General features: G+C 49.1%; 1 protein-coding gene across 4 annotated transcripts in view; it reads left to right on the top strand.

Annotated features, from left to right (window-relative positions):
* KCNIP1 (potassium voltage-gated channel interacting protein 1) overlaps positions 1-19265 on the top strand; it is a 341859-nt gene that overhangs the window by 128943 nt on the left and 193651 nt on the right. The window contains exon 1 of one of the 4 annotated variants that reach the window (XM_027034196.2): positions 1621-2544. The exons of 2 other annotated variants lie outside the window; for them this stretch is intronic. In XM_027034196.2, the coding sequence (XP_026889997.1) occupies positions 2484-2544 (61 nt within the window). In that variant the 5' untranslated portion in view covers positions 1621-2483. Of the gene's footprint in view, positions 1-1620; positions 2545-19265 lie in introns of those variants that run through there. One more of the 4 variants, XM_015070505.3, reaches the window with a different exon arrangement.

Below are 19265 nucleotides of genomic sequence, written 5' to 3'. Positions count from 1 at the left end.
CAGTCACAGGGAAGAAGAAGAAATGCAAGAGTAGCATCCTAGTCTTCTGTAAACTCTCAAGTGCTGGTTCTCGTCTGCAGGTAGTGTAGAGATGAGCAGGTGCCTGAGGGTCCAGGGGCACTAGAAGGCTGCACCACCCTCTCCCTGGCAGAGCTCTCTCCTCTGTTCCTTGAGTCCTGGCCATCCTGATGGGTCCTCTCCTGACCCGTGGCTTCAACCCCACCCCCACCCCCACCCTTCTTTCCAGCAGGGAGCACAGGCAGGAGGCAGGGGGCCAGCCTCTACCAATCCTATTCATCAGCCAGGACTCTAGGCCTCATGGACACAGACAGATAAACCCTGGCACTTACAAGAGCTGAAGCTTTGAATCTGGTGGGACCCAGAAGAGATCTCCCCAGCTCAGGGGCCCCCAGCGTCCCCACCTGCCAACAAGAGGTGGTGACAGAGCCCTGCACTCCAAGTTCTAATCCCATATTCTGGCTAAGTCACTTCAGGCAAATCCTTTACCCTTGGTAAACCTCAGTTTCTCACTACAGTAATGATTAGACATGACCTGTCTAACTTCACGGGGCATGGGATGGTGTGTGTTATACACAGCACAGGGGACTGCAAATGACAGGGACAGATGTTATTAAGTACACCTTCCCTGTTGCACAGAATATGACATGTGTTTGGATCTGAGAAAGAATTAAGCGCTGAATAGGTAAAGAAAATTACTCAGGGTCCCTGGCCAAGACTCAGGCCACCTTTGTCCCTGAAGGGGCAGCTAATGGGCTGGAGTGACAGGAAATAGCTCCTGAGGCGCCCTCTATCCTTGAGGTATGACTATATGCCCGTGCAGCTTTGAGCCTGCATAAATGTGGGTAATCGTGATGCCATTTTGCATTGCTGTGTGCACGTCTCTGTGCCTCTGTGGTCGTGTGTCTGGATCTTGTGTGGGGTCCTGAGGATGCACCTGAGGGTATTATGGGCTGAGTGCGTCTGTGTGTATAACACAGTAATGTCAAAGTGGGATTTGTGGGACTGTGCCCATAGTTTTGTGTAAGTATGTGTGTTTTGGTGAGGCCATGTGTTGCGGGACACTGTGATGTGCAAGCATATTGTGTGGTGGAAACTGAGGCGGCTCCTGCATGGAACGAGGGTGCCTCCTCCTCAGGCTTCCAGGGAGCAGACTGCATTTCAGCACCACAGAGAGCTGAGGAGAACCCACAAGAGTGAACCCACACTTTGCCCTTTTGCATGAGACACAGATAGCCGTTGGAGTTCTGCGTGGTCTGGAGGGAAAACTCACAGCAGGGAGGCTGTTTCTTAAATTCAGCCTTTACCCCCACAGCACTAACTCTCAGCCTGCCCTGTAGCTGATGGCTAAGAAATTATTGGGGGAGGGGGACGCAGGAGGAGGTAGAAGGATGAAGGAGGGACAGAAAGAGGGGAGAAATGAAAAAGAAAAGGCAAGGCCCACAGGGGCTCCTCTCCCCTCTCCCCCAATTTTCCATCAGTAGAGGGTGGCCCTGGCCAGGAGCAGGAGGGTCCCTTCCTCGCATGACAACCCAATTGGATGTATGTTTTTCATTTCTCCCTGGGTGGGGCAGACTTTCTCCCCATCCCGTGAATTCAGGTGGTGGGTTAAATAAGATTTCCCTTGAAGTCAAATGAAATAGCGGATCACACGCAGGAACACACACACGCGCGCGCACACACACACACACACACACACAGGCACACGTTCTCTCGGGGAGCAATCTGCGGCCGCCCCCTGAACCCCACCCATCAGCCAGGTGCCTACCTCGGTCTGTGCGCCCAGGGGTGCAGCCCCGGAGGGGCGCACGGCCCCGCAGGTGCGGGCGCGCAGGGCGGTGGGCAGCGACGCGGGCAGCGGGCACCCCTCGTGGGCCCGGCCCCCCGCCCCGCCCCTCCGGGGTTACCCGCCGGCCACTCCGCGCGCCTCAGACTCGCCCGGAGCGCGGGCAGGCGGGCGGGCGGGCGCGCGGCTCCGCTTCGCGCGGTCCCTGGCTCTGTTCATTCATGATTGGTACCCGGCCCCCCGAGAGCCAGCTCGAGCCGGGAGGGGAGCGGAGCGTGCGGCAGCAGGGGCGGGCGAGCGCGGCTCCCGCACCGCACGCGCCGCTGGCTCGGGAGCCTCGGCCGGCGGGCGCGCCGCCCCGTGTCCGGCACCGAGCAGGCTGCGGGGCAGCGTCCTCGGCCGGTGGCGCGCGAAGCGGCCCGGCCCGGTTCCGAAGGCTCGCGGGGAGCCGCTGGCCCGGTGAGTCAGTGCATGTGCGGGGCTGAAGAAGGAAAGAAAAGGCTCCCAGCGCCCCAGCCCCACGCTCGCTGAATACCAAGCTGCAGGCGAGCTGCCGGGTGCCTTTTTTTTTTTTTTTTTTCCTCCTCCAATTCAGAGTAGAGGAGCCACACTGATTTCTTTGCAGGGGAGGGGAGGGGCCGGGCAAGGGGTCCCAAGTCGCACACAAGTCTTCGCTGCCATGGGGGCCGTCATGGGCACCTTCTCGTCTCTGCAAACCAAACAAAGGCGACCTTCTAAAGGTAAGCCACCTCCTTCTTCCTTTTGTTCCCCTGGCTGGGTTTGGGGGTGCTCCGTGCTGAGCTGGGGTGTGCCCCCTGCCTTCCTTGGCCTGGGCCCTCCTCTCCATCACGAGCGAGGGCAGGTTCTTGTATCCGAAGGAGTCAGAAACCTGGCGGGAGGTTTGGTGTGAATATCGTGAACACGCACAAGGAGCCAGAGTGGGCACTGGCCCCAGGGGCGGGGGAGATCCCCTGTAGGGCACTGGGTGCCAGGACACTCCTCCTGGAAATCTCTGGGAACAGAAGGAAGAGTCAGATTCACAGGTGGGGGGTGACTGGATTGTCTGGTTGGAATGTTGGGAAGCCCTTCCCGTTCCCATGACTGCTGGCAATTGTGCAACTGTGGGCACCCAGCAGGGGTGCTCACACATGCACACACTCCTCCTGGTAGTAGTGCTGGTGCAGACCTAGGAGTCCCTCATCCGGGAGACAGTGCTCTGTGCGCCCACCCCAATAAACCTCTGCAAGCCAAAAGGAATCAGCTGCTGCCAGGTGGTGAAACTCCCAGGGCTCATGTCCTGGTGACTGGGGGAGTCACTAGGAGCCAGGGTGTCACGCAAGGGTGCTGCCATGCTCTGGGAACCACCGGGGGGGCTGAAGGCACCGATGAGGTGTGATGGAGCAGTGAGCCTATGTCAGGGATTAGAAACTGTGAGTCCCTGCAGTCCCTCCTTCCTGGACCCTGTTCCATAGCTGCCTTTCCCCAGCTGAGACATGCCCAGTCTCCCCCGCCGGTGGGACAGGAGTCGAATGGGTTCATGTGAAGTTGGGGCAAACATATCTTGCACCACGGGAGACTACGCAGGCCTCCTATCCAGCAGTTAGAAAGTTGGTTGTTGGAATGAAGAGACAGGATGCAGTTAGGAAGAAAGAAAATGATGGGTTTTGTGTTCTTTCATTTAATGCTCAAATCCTCTTGTGAGTGGCAGAAGGGTTTCAAGTAAACTGACACTTAAACCTTCAAGCTCTACCATTGGAGCTCAGGTTCTGGCTATAGGTGGGGGTCATAGCTCCCAATCCTTAATGCTGGTTAGTGATTCGAATTGTATTAAGGTAAGGCTGACCCCAGGGTGCTCAATGATCTGCTCTTAGGACTTGGTTGGTCTCCCCTGACTCGTTAGGCAGGTCTGTGTCCCAGAGTTCCTCATGCGTAACCTGCCTTCAAGGGGTCCAGGCATCTGGCCTAGCTCCCAGAGACATTGGGCTGGTTGAGCACTGAGCAATGAGATCTCCGGAGGTAGATCTTAGGTGATGAAGCTGGATTGGTGTTTACATCTTAGAACACGAGTCTAAGGCCACGTGAGTTACACATCCTTTTGGCAGGGAAGGGTCTGGTTGCCTTTTTACCAGTCTTGGGCAGGACAGGTCTGCAAGCCTTGGTCCAGGACCTTGACATACAGAGCCCTGTTTCTCACAGATCCTCAGATACTACTTGTGTGGGAACACAATTCAGCACCAAACCCCCATCATCTGTCTGACCACTATGAGGCCCCAGAGGCCAGGGGACTGTGGGTACAAGAAACCCAGGGGTTTGTTTTAAAATATTTTCAATGCCTGTGGCACTTCTGGGAGGCAGCTAGGAGTCACAGAAAGATCTTGAGCTCTGGAGTCCAGTGGGGTCTGGGTGTGCATCCCAGCTTCATCAGCGCCTCCTTCTGAGATCTCAGGCCAGCCTCACCCCTCTTAGCCTCAGTTTTCTCATCCATAACATGGGTGACAATACTATGTCCAGGCAGGAAACTGGGTGTGTGGGAAGTACAGGGAGGGAGGACCATGCTACATATACAGTGTTGGCTGAGCCACCAAGGACCCAAAGGAGACTTGTAAGCACGTGAAAAAAAAAAAATAATAATAAGGATGGATATGAAGTTCCTTGCACAGGGTCAGGCAAAGATTAAAAGCTCAAACATTACTGTCTACCATTCCCTTCTCCTGCACAAAATTCTGGGTCACCCCAGTGAATTCCCATTGGAGTCCCAGAGACCAGAGCTCTTTGCTCTCTCCCAGGATCCTAAGAAAGAGAAGAAGGGCACCAGCATTCGGTGAGCCCTTGCTGTGTGCCTGGCACAGTTCTGGGTGCTTCTTCTGCACCTTCTTATTTAACTGTCACAACAACGCGTGTTTGAAGCTCACGAGCGGGTCAAGGCTATTGGGCAGGCCGCCACGGCAAGCCCCAGCCCTGAGTGGTCGGCCCCTCTTGCACAGAGTTCCACCACGTTGGCTGAATTGTCCAGGGCTCCAGCTGTGTATATTTCTCCTGGCATTTGCCCCCGAGCAGAGTCTTATCTTACCATCTTCCTCTGTGGAATGCTAATCAGCAGAAGACCTTTCCTGCAGAGAGAAGTGACTTAGAAACTGGCTGGGGAGGCTAGTGGTCAGGGATCACTTCCTGGCCAGTTCCCTTCCCCCCACCTTGGGACCTCAGTTTCTCCTCAGGTTCCATCCTGCTCTCAAACTTGGAGGTTTTTATTGCTGATGCTCTTGCTGGGACTGCTACTATGATCTCTGAGACATCAGGCTCGGATCTAATTAGAAGCAGTAAGAAGAGGATGGTGGGGATTTTCAATTCCTGCTGGATTCAAATCCAAGCCTACCACTCACTTGCCGTGTTTGCCTCAAGTGTAAAACAGAGACAGTAGTGGTAGTTACCATTTTAAAATAGCTGTTGGGTTGTGTGAATTTCAGGGATAATGCAAGTCAAATGCTCAGCACGAGCTCTGCTATGTAGTAAGTGGTCAGCACATTTTAGCTTCTGTTCAATTTATGGCTCTAAACTGTTTGTGGCTTCCAAATGCCTCGAGTGAGGCCATCCTGGAAGTAGGCAGTGCCTCTGGGAGTCCTACCTCCTTGTTTCTGGAGCCGTCTTCCAGCACTGTCCAGATAACTAGGACCCAAAACTTTAGATACACCGAGGCTGGTCCTGTTACTGAGCCTCCACTGACCTCTGCTCCGTGGCTGGTCCTGAAAACAACATAGCTTGCTGAACAAATCCCTGCATGTTTGCCAAAATATAATCTGGTAGCACGTATACATTTTTTTTAAGTAGGGCAAAACCCCATGTGACTAGTGCTGAGAGAGAGACACACATAGCCCAAGCTGAGTGTTCAGGGAGAGCTTCCTGAAGGCAGCCGAAATCTGAATTCGTTTAAGAGCAGGGTCACTGAATAAAAACATTCAAATTCATTTTCCTTCTCTGTTTGGGATCTTTGTTTCTCTTTAATTAAAAATGAGGAAAGGCCACCCTGCTTTTGGGGATTCAGCTTCTGCAGCCCGGTCCTAGGTAGAATTTCTGGCTCCAGGAGTTTTGCATGTGCTTATACCAAGGACACTGCTCGGGACACTGCTCTGGGCTTTAACAAGTAAGCGCGAAGGGTTGGGGTGTGGGGTGAACAGAGAAGGCTGATGCAGGTGCAGCTGCGGAGCCTGTGGGGGGCAGAATTTAGGCAGAACATCACTAGACCAAGGCCATCTCAGTGGACGTATGCCTGTAAGCAAATGGGTTATCAGTCCTCCACTGCCAGAAGAAAACATTCAGAACCCTCAGGAAGGTCTGAGCTTGGGATCTCCAGAGTGCTCACTGACTAGATAAGCAAACTAAAGCCCACACCTATGAGATGCTTTTTCTAAGTCCCCGTGGCAAGTTAGGGACAAATATGGAATTGGTTTCCTGATTCCTAGATCAGTGAACACCTTGGAGAATTTGTGGAACCGGAGGGTTCCTGATGAAGCTGGGTTTGTAGTTTTTTAATCGGGCAGCATGCTCAACCCAGAAGATCTGGGAGACCAAGGAGAGGCAGTGAGGCGTGGAGAAGCAGAAACCCTGCTGTCACACAGCCCTTGTATCAGGGGACCTTTGGCAAATCATTTCACCTTGGAGATGCCAGTTTCCTTATGTCTAAGAGAGGCATACTAATTTACGGAGGCATTTGGGCTGGGTCTCCCCGGCTTCTGCATCTTTGTCCATCCTTTTAACTCTGTTACCCTTCTAACTCTGTTACCCTTCTGCCATCTCCTGGTCCGATAATTATCATTCCACCCATAACCCAAGACCTCACTCAGCTATTTCCACAGTCAAGAAGGCTTCCCTGGGCCCTGGGAGGCAGTGATTTCTCTCATCTACATTCCCAAATAGTTTAAAGTATGCATTTTCATGACTTTCAAGTCATGCATTCAAGTAGGCACTGGATGGAGGTGTTAACCACACCTCCCCAACCCCCCACCCAACCCCTGACTCCGGAGTGTCAGCTTCTTGCAGGGAACTTGTCTGAATCATTCCTCAAAGTCCTCAGCCTGGTTTCCTGCACGTAGTAGGTACTCAATAAATCTTTTCTGGAGGAAATTATAAATAATGGAATGGTTGGCCGCTCTCTGTTATTTTCTAGAATTGCAGACCCTGCAGGAAAAGTTAGCTTCCCGCTGGAATTTCGGTTACCAGCCCTTTACCTTGAATGAATTCTCTTATTTGGTCTGCTGGCTTTGAATTGGCTTTGTCCATGAAACGTAGTGAATCTGTTTACTATTTAGCGGGGAGATGCTGAGAACAGTGTTCCTACTCCCCAGCTCCTGAGAGTCACAAAAGCTTGAGGAGCCCACACCCAGTGCCAGGCACAGTTCTGGGATCTCAATCCCAGAAGAAACTCAGTGGAGATCAAGGTGAACAGAAAGAGGGAAATGGAAAGTTTGAAAGATCGAAGTGAGGGACTACTGCCTAAAATGAGGAGGTTTGTCCCTGGCAAGGGACACAGTCTGGACCTCTTTGTATACCTGGAAGGGCTTTGCTCAATGAACGTTTAGTAAATGTGAAAATGAACAGTGAGTGCATATGTTGACATGTGAGTGAAAGAATGAATGATTGAATGAATGGAGGAATAAGTAAATACATGAATGAAAGGGAGCAAATGAAATATCAAATGAATGCCAGAGGGAATGATTGAAGATATGGGTACATGCATGAATGAATGTATCCATAAATTAATGAATGAGTAATGAAGTCCTCGGAAGGCTATTAAGTGAAAGACTGTCTTTCATGAAGAGCATTGATTGTCATGCTACCCCAACCCTGGATCTAAGCTATCCCCCATGAAAACTGGAAGGAGTCCATGGGACAGGAAGCCATGGTACAGATAATAATAAACATAGCATGTACTTCTTAGAAAGCTAAAAATTATAAATTCAGTCAAGAAAAGCCCGGTAGTTTTTTGTGTATCAGTAGGTGTGTAGTGTTTTGGGGGAAGGCAAGAAGATGGGAAGGTATCTCTTAAGCTTTCGCTCTTTTGTTGATTGATAAAAAAAAAAAAATCTAAAGCAAGGACTGATCCAGAATGACCTCCCTTGTATATTGGGTTCACTTTTACCTTGTCTCGGGTGAGACCAAGAACCTGTGTATTTGTCTGCCCATTTATTGATTCACTAAGCAACATCTGAAGTATCCTTAAAGCATTGCTTCCTGATATTACCTCTGCCCGAGGTCCACTCTGACTTCCACTCACCCTTCACCTCTACCTCCCCATTCACCTGGCAAACTCCTACACATCCTTCAAGACCTCATTCAATATCACCCACTCCCAGGCTCCTGGAGGTAGAGCACATCTCTCCCTCCCCTGTTACCTCTGCAGCTGTTGCTGCTTCTGCACGCTACAATTATGAACATTACGTGATTATGGGTTTATACATTTATCTCTCTGACTAGCTCTAAAGGAATGAGTTATATTCCAGCGTTTCTGTCAGGCCTGATATTGGGCCCAGACCTGATGGATGTTGGCCGTGTGGAGGTAAGGATGGATGGAGCAGGGCGTGTTCTTGATGGCTCCAAGTAGTGCAAGAATGCGGCAGCACAGATGAGAAATCCAGGTCTGCTTGTGGCGGGGAACACTGCAAAGTTCTGCATAATGGCCCTGGAGTTGATGTTCCCATTCATCAGGCAAGGAATGAGCAGTGTTTAGGAGAGAGAGGGGGAAAGGTGGGGCGGGGCGGGAAGGAGGCAGGGAGGGAAGGAGGGAGGGAGGGAGGGAGAGAGAGACTGTGACTGAGAGTCTTGGGACCTTCAGACAAACTTGACTTATCTTTAAATGCTTCCCCTCCCTCCAGGGAGTGTTTTAAATGGGTCACCTTTGGGGAGTAGCTGTAATCCGCTGGGATATCGCTGGCTTCCCATACACTAGCCAGGGGAGCAGAATTTTGGATTAATTCTTATTATTCCAATCCAGGCAGGAATCCTCACTGGGGCAGTGGGGGGAAATGGGAACTGCATTCCACTCAAATCAGGGGGCTAGGAACAGGGTTGCAGAATGGTTAGGACCCCTGAGTGAAAGTAAGACCTGGGTTTAAACTCTGGCTCTGTGACTCCTCAGCTGAGCCTTTCCAGGCCTCAGTTTCCCCCTCTGTAAAATGGGGACAATGACAGCATCTACCTTGCAGGGATGCGTATGGGGCCAAAGAGGTAGTGAGCATTGTGCTTCACATACGATAAGATGATTTTAGCAACTCGGATTGTACTGGCTTTGCTGCTGCCTTTACCCATCTTGGAGCAGGTCCCTTCCTCCTCTGTTGCTTCCTCTGCACTATGACTGGGCATTCCTTGGTGATCTGTGTCCCTTCAAACTGTGGCCTCTGATTCCATCCCTCTGGGACCCAGAGCCATCACAGCCCTGGCCCCTAGCATCCCGAGAAGTTTCTCTGGTAACTCCTAAGGGCAGCTGGCAGTTTTAGATGATGAAAACTTCCCAGTGGTGAGATAGGAGAATGTGGATCATCTGCCAAGGTTAATAACAATAATAGCTGATGTTGACCGCTGTTCTTTGCCAGGCACCTTACTCTGCCCTTTTCCCTGGTACTTTATTAACCTCTTCCCAGCCCTGGAGGGCAGACCCTTTTACAGTTCCCATTTTGCAGATGAGGAACTGAGGTTCTGAGAAGCGAAGTTCCTTTCCCAGGGTCACACAGCCCTTGGATAGCAGTGCCCAGTTCTGGCTGATCCTTGAGTGTGAGCTCTTAGGCACCACACCCTCCCCCTCCCCTGCTGGCCTTGCCTCAAGAAAGAGCAGCCCCAGTGGGGAATGTGGAGAGAAGGCATTCAGATACAGCCCTCATTAGCCATACCACACCACCAAGCCATCTGTAGGCCTTGAGCGAAATGCTTTTAGCCTCATCTCAAACCACCCCTGGATCCGTTTCTATTTAATCTGACACTGCAAAAGCCTAAATATGAAATGATTGGGGGCATAAGGCCAATTAGCAAATTCATTAATAGGATTAAACATCGCTCCTCTGCTCTAATCATTTATGTGAACTACATTCTTTTCCCTTTGTTGCAGCCATCATTGCCTGTCAGTGAAGGATCGAGCACACCGGTCTTCAAGTATGTTAGATTTCCAAACCTTCCAAATCAGGGACCAGAATCAGTCAGTGTTTTCACATGGTCCAGAGAGGCAGAGAGGGGTCAGCCAGTTGATGAGTGGTCATCATTGCAGAGGAAACAAACACAGGACCTCGCTGGTGTGTTTGCTTTCTGCTGTCTCACTAATTCCTTTTTGCCCTTGGCCACATGTTGGCCTAAATCTGTATTACACGTATGCATGTGGTGTGGCTATTATGGGCATATACCTAACCTGGATACAAAGTCTGGCCCTGCAGATTGTTAACCATGCGGCCTCAGGCAGGCCCTTCAACTCTGTGAATCTGCCTTTCTACATCCAGACAATTGGGATATTGATAGCAATTCCCTCCAGGGTCGTTATGAGGATTAAATGCAGAATGCACGTAAGACCCCAGTGGTCAAAGGATAGCAAGAAGGCAGTAGCGGTGAGTTATGACCATCTGGAGCTGTGCTGTTCTCAATGTGGTCCTCAGACCAGTAGCCTTGATGCCACCTGGGAGATTGTTAGAAATTCAGCCTCAGGTCCTGGATCGTAACCTGCATTTTGCTAAGATCGCCAGGTGGCTCGTGTGCCCACGACCTAGAGCACAGATTATAGTACATATATATGTCTTTATGTGTTTATTTATAAGTTTACATATCGAGCTGGAAGGGGCCTTTGAAGGCTCCTGGTTCAAGTGTCACTTAAGATAACAAAATGGAGTCCAGAGAGGTGGGTGGTTTGCCCACAGTCACGCAGTTGGAGCGTCCAGTCTGGGGCCTGAACCCTAGGCCTCCCCCAGCCCTGCTTGTCTGCACATAAGTTGCCCTGAAGTCAGATCTCCCCAGATTCACATGGTTTCCGTTGAGCTTTTCTTTTTTTCTTTTTTAAATAAAACAGAAGTGCTGGGCTACGTATGCTCATTAAGTTTTAATTTACTCATTTGAAATGTTATTCCAGCCAAGTGAGATCCTGAATCTTGATTCTGCCAGCCCTCACCTTAGCTGTACCTCCAAGTTCTGTGTTACCAGACAGTATGACAAGGAGGGATTCTGAGTCTTCAACCAGTTGCATCTCAGACATGGGCCAGGACAGAGCGCAGGACCAAAGACCTCTCTCCACAAGGGATTTCACTGATAACGTTCAGAATTGTAGGGCAGGCCGGCAGCCGGGTTTCCTTACAAAGCGTTTGTGTGGCATTTGAAGCCAGGTATGGCAGAGTTAGTAGAAGTCTAATAGACAAAGGAAGAGCCTGAAGGATGGAAGTTAAATGCCTTTTCCATGGGGCATAGTACGACCTCTCTGTTGGAAAACAAGCAATCCTACTGGCTGTTGTAGAAAGCTTTCTGCACTAAACAGTTAAGCAGGACTCATCCAGGGTCACTAGGCTTGTTTGGGGTAGAAACTGGAGGGATAGGGCAGCATTGCTTGAGAAGACATTTGGATTTTTTAAGGGCCTGCGTGTCCCAGACCCGTCTGCATACCTAATCTCCTTTCACTTTTACAGTAGCTCTGTGATGGTTGTGTTGTTCATCTCGCTCTGCAAATCGGGAAACTGAGGTTCATGGAGCTGCTATGATTGTCTAGTGACTAAAGAGCAAGGATTTGAAGTGTGCCTGAGACAAAGGCATCCCACCACATGGTCTCCTCCTCCAACCCAAGCCACATCCAGGCCACAAGCAGGCCTCTGACGCCCAGGAAGGCCTGGAACAACCTCTTCTAGCTTCTGAGCCCCTGGGAACCGAACATGACAGCCACCAGCCTCCCCCATTGGCCCTGTCAGCTCCTCACCCATGCCCACCCTGGGCCCCAAGAGAGAGGAGGGCTGGCAGCTGGGGGAGACTTCTGGAGGCTGTGCAGCACCCAGCTGCTGCGGGGAAGTCAGTGCACTGGCATCCGTGTGGGGCTGAGGTCGCGTTTTCCCTCCATCCCTGGCACTCACCCATGTGCCACTCTCCCAGATGGCCAAACTGCACACTCAGCAGGGGCCCTTCCAGAGGTTTCCCTGCTCACCTAGTGGGGACAGCAGGGGGCTCACTCCTTTTCCTTTCTCCTTTGCACCTGCCAGCACTGGGCTAGATTAGGACTCCAAGCCCTAAAGGTCCTAGGGCTAAAATGATTATATCTGCCACACTCCTATCCCCCGCCCCTGACCCTAGCAACTGCTACTTAGACAATTCACAACTGAAACAGGAAAATAAGTCTAAGGAAATGGAATGAAATTTGGACTTTTTTTCATGATGACTACTTTGATGATTTAAAAAAAAAAAGATAATACATTTTCAAAACATGTTTGCTCACAATTTTGATGCTTCTACTTTGCTGGTGCTGTAGACATCTCTTGAATGTGCCTATTGGTATTTCTGCGTCGGAGTTGGAACCAGACAGGAAAAAGAAAAAAACAAAAAACAAAAAGCAAAAACCAATCTGTATTGAGGACCTGCTTTGTGCCAGGGACCATGCAAGTTATTGACAAATATAACAACAACACAAATACAATTTAAAGCTCTTATAATAAGAAAAAGAATAGGAAAAAGAAATGAGATTTATATAGCACTTTTTGCCAAGTACTATTCTAAGTTCTTTTGATACATTAAACAAATTTAATCCTTACAATAACCCAATACTATGATTATCCCCATATAACACATGAAATCTCATGCTATGAGAAGTAACATTCAACTCCCCACTTTATAGATAAGGAAACTGAGGCTTTGGAGGAAGTGACTTGGCCAAGCATCCCCCAGATGGCTGGTGGAGGAGCCAGGATTCTCACCAACTCTGACCATCTCCAAATGCAGATACATTCCTAGTGTGTGTTATAAGGAGGGGTAGGAAGGCCTGGAGTAAAGACTGAGTATAGAATCCTGTCCTGACTTTTTCAGGGGTCCCCTTTAGTCCTCCCATTGCCTATTACATCTGCCCTCATCTTGTGCTACTCTCCCGCCATCCCTGGATCTTCCTGACCTTCCAGAGCAACCACTCTGTGCATTGGTCCACATCATATAAGCTGTATAGGAGCTAAGTCAGGTTCCCATCTGCCCCCTGAGGAAAGAAGCTGCCAGAAGGAGATTAGTTATGGAGGATACTATCTTTGCCCTCAAGGTGCTTCACTCTGGTGACCGTAATAATAATATTAACAACAAATCTATAGAGCTCCAACTATGTGCCAGACACTTTAGCGGCTTGGTTTTATTTAGGCCTTACAGCATCACCAGGAAGTCGGCATTGTTACTGGACTCTTTACAGATAAGGAAACTGAAGAACAGAGAGCATAGGGAAATGTCCAATGTCTCACCAATGTCTCACCTCTTGGAAGTGGCCAAGCCAGGATTTGAACCCAGCTGATTTGACTCCAACACCTGTACCTGCCTGGTGAATCAACTAAGCTAGACTGTATCTGAGTGTCTACCTATACCACATTGCAGATTGTGTTACCCTGTGGGGGTTCATGGGAGGGAGAGACCATCTCTACCAGAGGCACAGGGCTGAAGAATCAGAGAGGATGACTGAAAAAGATGGCATTTCAGATTGATTAAAGAGCAAGGGCTTGACCCATGCAAGAATGTAGGTTAGTAGAGTTCTAGGTAAAAGGAATGGTATGAGCAACATCATTGAAGTAGATGAGAAGAAAGGAGAAGGAATAAAAATGGCAGTGATGCACTTTTGTGACTTGGAGGAAGTCAATAGAAAGGTTGTTATTAGAAATGTGAGAGAAGTCGGGGCACCTGGGTGGCTCAGTTGGATAAGCGTCCGACTTCAGCTCAGGCTGTGATGTCACGGTTCGTGAGTTCGAGCCCCACGTCGTGCTCTGTGCTGACAGCTCATAGAGTCTGGAGCCTGCTTCAGATTCTGTGTCTCCCTTTCTCTCTGCCCTTCCTGGCTCGCTATCTCTCTCTCTCTCTCTCTCTCTCTCAAAAATAAAATGTTAAAAAACATTTTGAAAGAAAGAAAGAAAGAAAGAAAGAAAGAAAGAAAGAAAGAAAGAAAGAAAGAAAGAAAGAAATGTGAGGGAACAGATTGGAGGCAGTGACCAGAGTCAGGTGTCCACATTCAGGAAGGTCGGGGGAAAGTCCTGAAAGGTAGCCGAGAGGAAGGATGAGGAAAGGACAAAGTAATTGGGGACCAGGGCTGTCCCCTCTCATCCTCACCCTGTCTTCCCAGAAGTCTCCCAGTGATCACTTCAGCCCACAGCTGCTCCCCCTTCCCCCCCCCAACCAATGCACTCACTGTCCTGCATGATTTAGCAATTGATTGCCTTGAATTGCTCTATAATCGCTCCCTGTAAACATGGTCTGGCCCTTCAGTAGGAGTACACTTTCCTCAAAGGCTGGAACCTTCCTTCCTGCCCTTCTGAGCTTCTCCAAGGAGTCCGACACAGTTCTGGGCACATGATTGGTACTTGGTGGCTTGAATTGACATTATACTGAGATGCATGAGGACTTGTAATTCCCTAATTGGGATTAATGTAGCAAAGAAGACTGGGCACAGCTTTGAGGCTCCCCTCAGCATATTCACAGGATCCAGAACATCAAAGACAGTGGTTTAGTGTTTAAAAAAAAATAGAACATTGGAGGTTATTTCATAACAGCTTAGAGTTCATAGAAAAGGTATGGCATGTTGGGTGAAATAGAACTAAAGGCCAGTCCTAGCTTACCCTTTACAAGCTATGTGGTTGAAGCCAATTGTTTGACTCCTCTCTGCGTGTCTGGTTTGTCATCTATTAACAGCAGTCATGATATCAACTCATTGGATTGTCATGGTGATTAAATGAGATCAGGTGAATGCAAGTGTTTATAAACTGTAAGGCAATGCGTAAGTGGTGAGTATTAGTACGTAGGTGATGATAGTGATCACAGGTATAGTAATACTTTTTTTGATGGCAAGGATGGTGCATGTGACGGTGACGGTTGTGTTGGCGGTAGCAATGATGGTAGTGACAGGTGGTAGCAGATAGCATTAGGGGTGTTGATGGTTACCGTAGGGATAACGTTGGCGATACCAGAGATATTGGCGACAGTGACAGTAGTTGTATTAGAGTACTAATGGTGGTGATGGCGAGTCATGGTGTTGCTGGAGCATGATAATGTTAGTGGTAATTGTGATGATTCTGGTAGGGACAACAGTGATGGGATGGCGCCAGTGGCGATGGGGGCACGATGGTGGTAGTGTGATGAGAAGTGGTATTAGTAATGATGGTGATAACGATATGGTGACATTGGCGCTAATGGTGGTGGTGAAATAGTGGTGGTAGTGGTAGTATTGTTGGTGGGATGATGGTGGTAGTAATAGGGGTAGTGGTGGTAGTGGCAGCAGTGGATTGGAGGCTGTCTTTCCCTTTGTTCAGTCTATCTTCTTTGACTAGTCTATGCAGAAGGATTTCTAACCCTGAGACTTTGAATTCCCCTAGATGTATCTTTCAGTAGTAGGAAAGAATAAGACACATTAGTTCATGCCTCTCGATTTATCCATGGTTGGCACTTTTCAGAATCATTTGCGTACAAGCTGTCTTCTTGACACTTGCATTCCCAGGACATAGCATAGTGCCACGCCTGCTACATAGTCAGTCTTCAGTAAAAATTTGTGGAGTGAAAGAGTAAACTTGCACGAGGACGCAGGTTATACTCTTGGATGAACTCATCGGATTTAAACGTCCCACCTCCAGAGGTACACAAGGTCATCAGGTAGCTGTCTATCCCATCGGAATGCACCTGCTCTCACACCATGACCAGCATTGGCAATGGAGCTGCCCTTCTATTCTAACAGGCTGGGAAGACTTCCTGGGAGTCTCCTGGATGTCATCCTGGCCTGATCCATTTCTGCCCTGATTCTGCACTGACTGAGCACAACAAACAGTGGAGAAAATGGCACGTCCCACCAGCAAATTCTGGAGTGTCCATGCCTCTCTCCTTAACCTCTTTTCTGATGCATCAGGAATGAGAGGCATGTTTTGCCCCTGGAGACATTCTTCTTGGCAGCTGGGAGGGATTACAGAAGGAGTTTCAAATCTAGTGTCTCTGTAACCCATATTCTACCCTTCTATCCTTCTATTCCTTGGAAAAAAGGAATAATCACATGTCGACATTGTAGTGTTCTTGTGGCTTTTAGGTATGTGGCCTACAGTAAGGGCTCAATAAATGGTAGTAATTCGTTTTTTGTAATTTTTTTAATACTTATTTTTGACAGAGAGACAGACAGACAGACTATGAGTGGGGGAGGGGCAGAGAGAGAGGAAGACACAGAATCTGAAGCAGGCTCCAGGCACTGAGCTGTCAGCACAGAGCTGGATGCGGGGCTCAAACTCACGAACTGCAAGATCATGACCCAAGCTGAAGGTGGACACTTAACTGACTGAGCCACCCAGGTGCCTAAATGGTAGTAATTCTTAACAACAGTAGCATTTATTATTTCTATCATTAGTGGAGAGATTAACATAAAAATGGTGAATACTGATAGACCATAGACTTTGCATATCTCTTTTGCATGGAACACATGTGGCTTGGATTCATTTTGGATATCCTGATCTGGAAACTGAGCCCACCATGTCCCCTGAATAGATCATATGTTGTTGGGGGGGGGGGGTTGTTGAGAAAGACGGGGATGACCTGTAGGCAACTGGGTTTAGGTGCTGTTCTGTTGAACGAGGAATACGAGTTGGAGACCAAACAGTCTTAGATTTAAATTTCAGACTTGCTTCTCACTCGCTGCGTGACCCTAGGTAAGTTACGAGGTGAACCTTGGTTTCTTTGTGTGTCCGGTGAGGTTAATAATACTGACCACATCTGTTCCTTGGGAAGAATATGGAAAATAAAGTGTAAATGGAGCAAGGGTGGAGATTTGTTTTCCAGGCAGCTCAGGACTGCAGGTAATGGAAAGACTGAAGTGCTTTTGGGATTAGAGCTGCCTGCAGCCTTTATCAGTCTCTGGAGTTGATGTGTTGTTCCCCCAAACCCTGGAACAAAGTCAAGGAGGGGGTGAAGGAAGGAAGAGGGGTAACAAGAGTATGGATGGAAATGTAAACACGTGGAGTGCAGGTAGCAGGCTACATGCCCATAGCAAGCAGTCGACAGAGGATTCACTTATTGTTCTGATTGCTATTATTGTTAAACATGTGGAAAGGAATTCAGGTAGAAAGGAGAACTCAAGCAAACACAGGCTGATCCTAGGCTGAATTTGGTCTAAGTTACAAAGCACCATGTGCGATCCACAAAGCGTGGACACTGAGACAGGCTGTTTCCCATCCGCCCCCCTACAACTTGTAATCCCACCCACTGACTCTGTGTGTTGAACAGGAAGAGCTAGGAAGAGCTCTTTAAAGGGTGCTTGGTGTGTGTGCCTTTGTGAGTAGAAGGAAAGCACGCTAACGTATGGAATGTGAGACACCGTGCCGGGCACATCCTCTAAATCATCTCATTTAATCGTCACGCAATCTTATGAGGGAGATACTGTTATTGTATGTATTTTAGCAGTGATGAAACTGAAGCTCAGAGAGGAGAAGTGACTTACCCAAGGTCAACCAGCTGGTAAGTGTAGGGACAATATTGAACCCCGACCTCTCTGTCCCTTACTCTCTGTAGCGCTGTCACTTAGAGACTCTACACCTACTACCTAGGATAGCTCCATTTGACATTTGGGGGATTTGAGGCTTCACAGCTGCACAACCAGCTTGCAGCAACGCGGGACTCGTCCCCAGGTCTCCTGACTGCAGCCCCACCCTCTCACCCTGGTCGCTCACACATCATTGGAACTGACAGTGCAAGAATATCCCATTCCTTCTCCTTCTCTTCCTGCCTTTCTTGGCCTTCTTCCAGGACTTTGGAGGAACAATAAACCAACTCAAGAGGCAGGGAAAGGCTGTAGGAAGCTCAGACCCCAAACCCATTTGGTCCTTTAATGACTTCCAAGTGAGTTGCCTGGGAGACAAACCCCTTTCCCCGCCCCCTCACCTTGCCCTAATAGGTCAGCGGGCAACAGCCAGACCAAAAGACTGACATACATTGCTCCTCTCAATCCAGACCCCCCCTCCTTAATTCAGAGATGCCCCACATAATGGTGAGGCTTAGAAATCAGGCAGCCCTGGTCTGGAACTCAGCTCTGCCTTTCTTGAGCTTTGTGATCTTGGGTAATTCACCTGTTCTCTCTGAGCCTCAGGACCTTCATGTGTAAAATAGGGCTAATAGCTCTCCCCTACTATCTCCTCTCTCCTGTGATGATTAGTTAGAAAAGTGTATATAAAATACCTGTTCTAGGGTAGACACTCATTTGGGGGTTAACAAGAGTTTTATGGTTTGGCCCAGCGAGTCTCAGGCTATAGCCTTGATGACTGTAAGCTCCTCTGCGACCACATCCTAGTCTCAAGCACAAGTGTGAAAATTCCTGGCATGTGCCATCACTCCTTGTCCATTACCCATGGCACATGCTGATCACCCATCACAGCACTTTTTCCTTCAGAGCTATAATGGCGGCCTCAGAATCCTTCTTAACACAGCACTCCAGACAGCCACTATCAATTGATTACAGATGGCATGGGAGATAGCTGAAATTTATTTGCGTCCTAGTTCTGATGAAGTTCATATTTGTTTCTCCCTCTCTACAGCCCAGGCTATCTGGCTCCAGTCTTCTTTTGTGAGTTTGTGTGTGGGTGTGACTGTGTGTGTATGTTTGAACTGTGCTTCCAGGCTGAAAGAACATTCCAGTCCTTTGCTGTTGGTTTGTTTGTATGTATCTCTGAGTTTTTAGAATTCTACTTGCCATGTGATGCCTGTGCCTTGAGATCTGCAAGAAAGATCAGCTCGTATCTGGGAAGGAGGTGGCTGGGAATCAAGTTAGAACTTGGGAAAGCAGAATCAGTGGGCAGAACTCACCGTCAGCCACCTTTAGGAGGGACACGGGAGACGGTGACTGAATATGAGTTTGAAGTCTCAGGAGGTTTCACACTCCATTGGATGACTCAGGGAAGTAGGCTGAGAATCGAACAATTTATTCATTAGGGCAATGCTAGCTGTTGTAACAAGTAGACCCAGCATTTCAGTGGCTTACTACATAGAATTTTTCCTGTCACTCTGAACTATTCAGCATGGGTGTTCCTAATGAGCAAGTAGCTTTCTTCTGTGTGGTCACTCAGGGACCCAGCCTCCTCCCATCGTGTCACTCTACCAATCCTATGGCCCCCTTTACCTTTAGGTGAAGGAACTACAGATGGCACCCAGCCTCTTAATGACTGTGACCTGGCAGTGACAGACATCACTATGCTCAGAGTTCCCTGGGGACAGCTTGCTCCATAGCTCCCCCCAGACAGAAGGGCAGCTGGCGGGGGGGGGGGGGGGA

The sequence above is a fragment of the Acinonyx jubatus genome, chromosome A1, assembly GCF_027475565.1.
Source record: "Acinonyx jubatus isolate Ajub_Pintada_27869175 chromosome A1, VMU_Ajub_asm_v1.0, whole genome shotgun sequence".
NCBI lineage: Eukaryota > Metazoa > Chordata > Mammalia > Carnivora > Felidae > Acinonyx > Acinonyx jubatus.
Note: the sequence above shows the minus strand (reverse complement) of the source record. Positions and strands in the feature narration are given on the sequence as shown.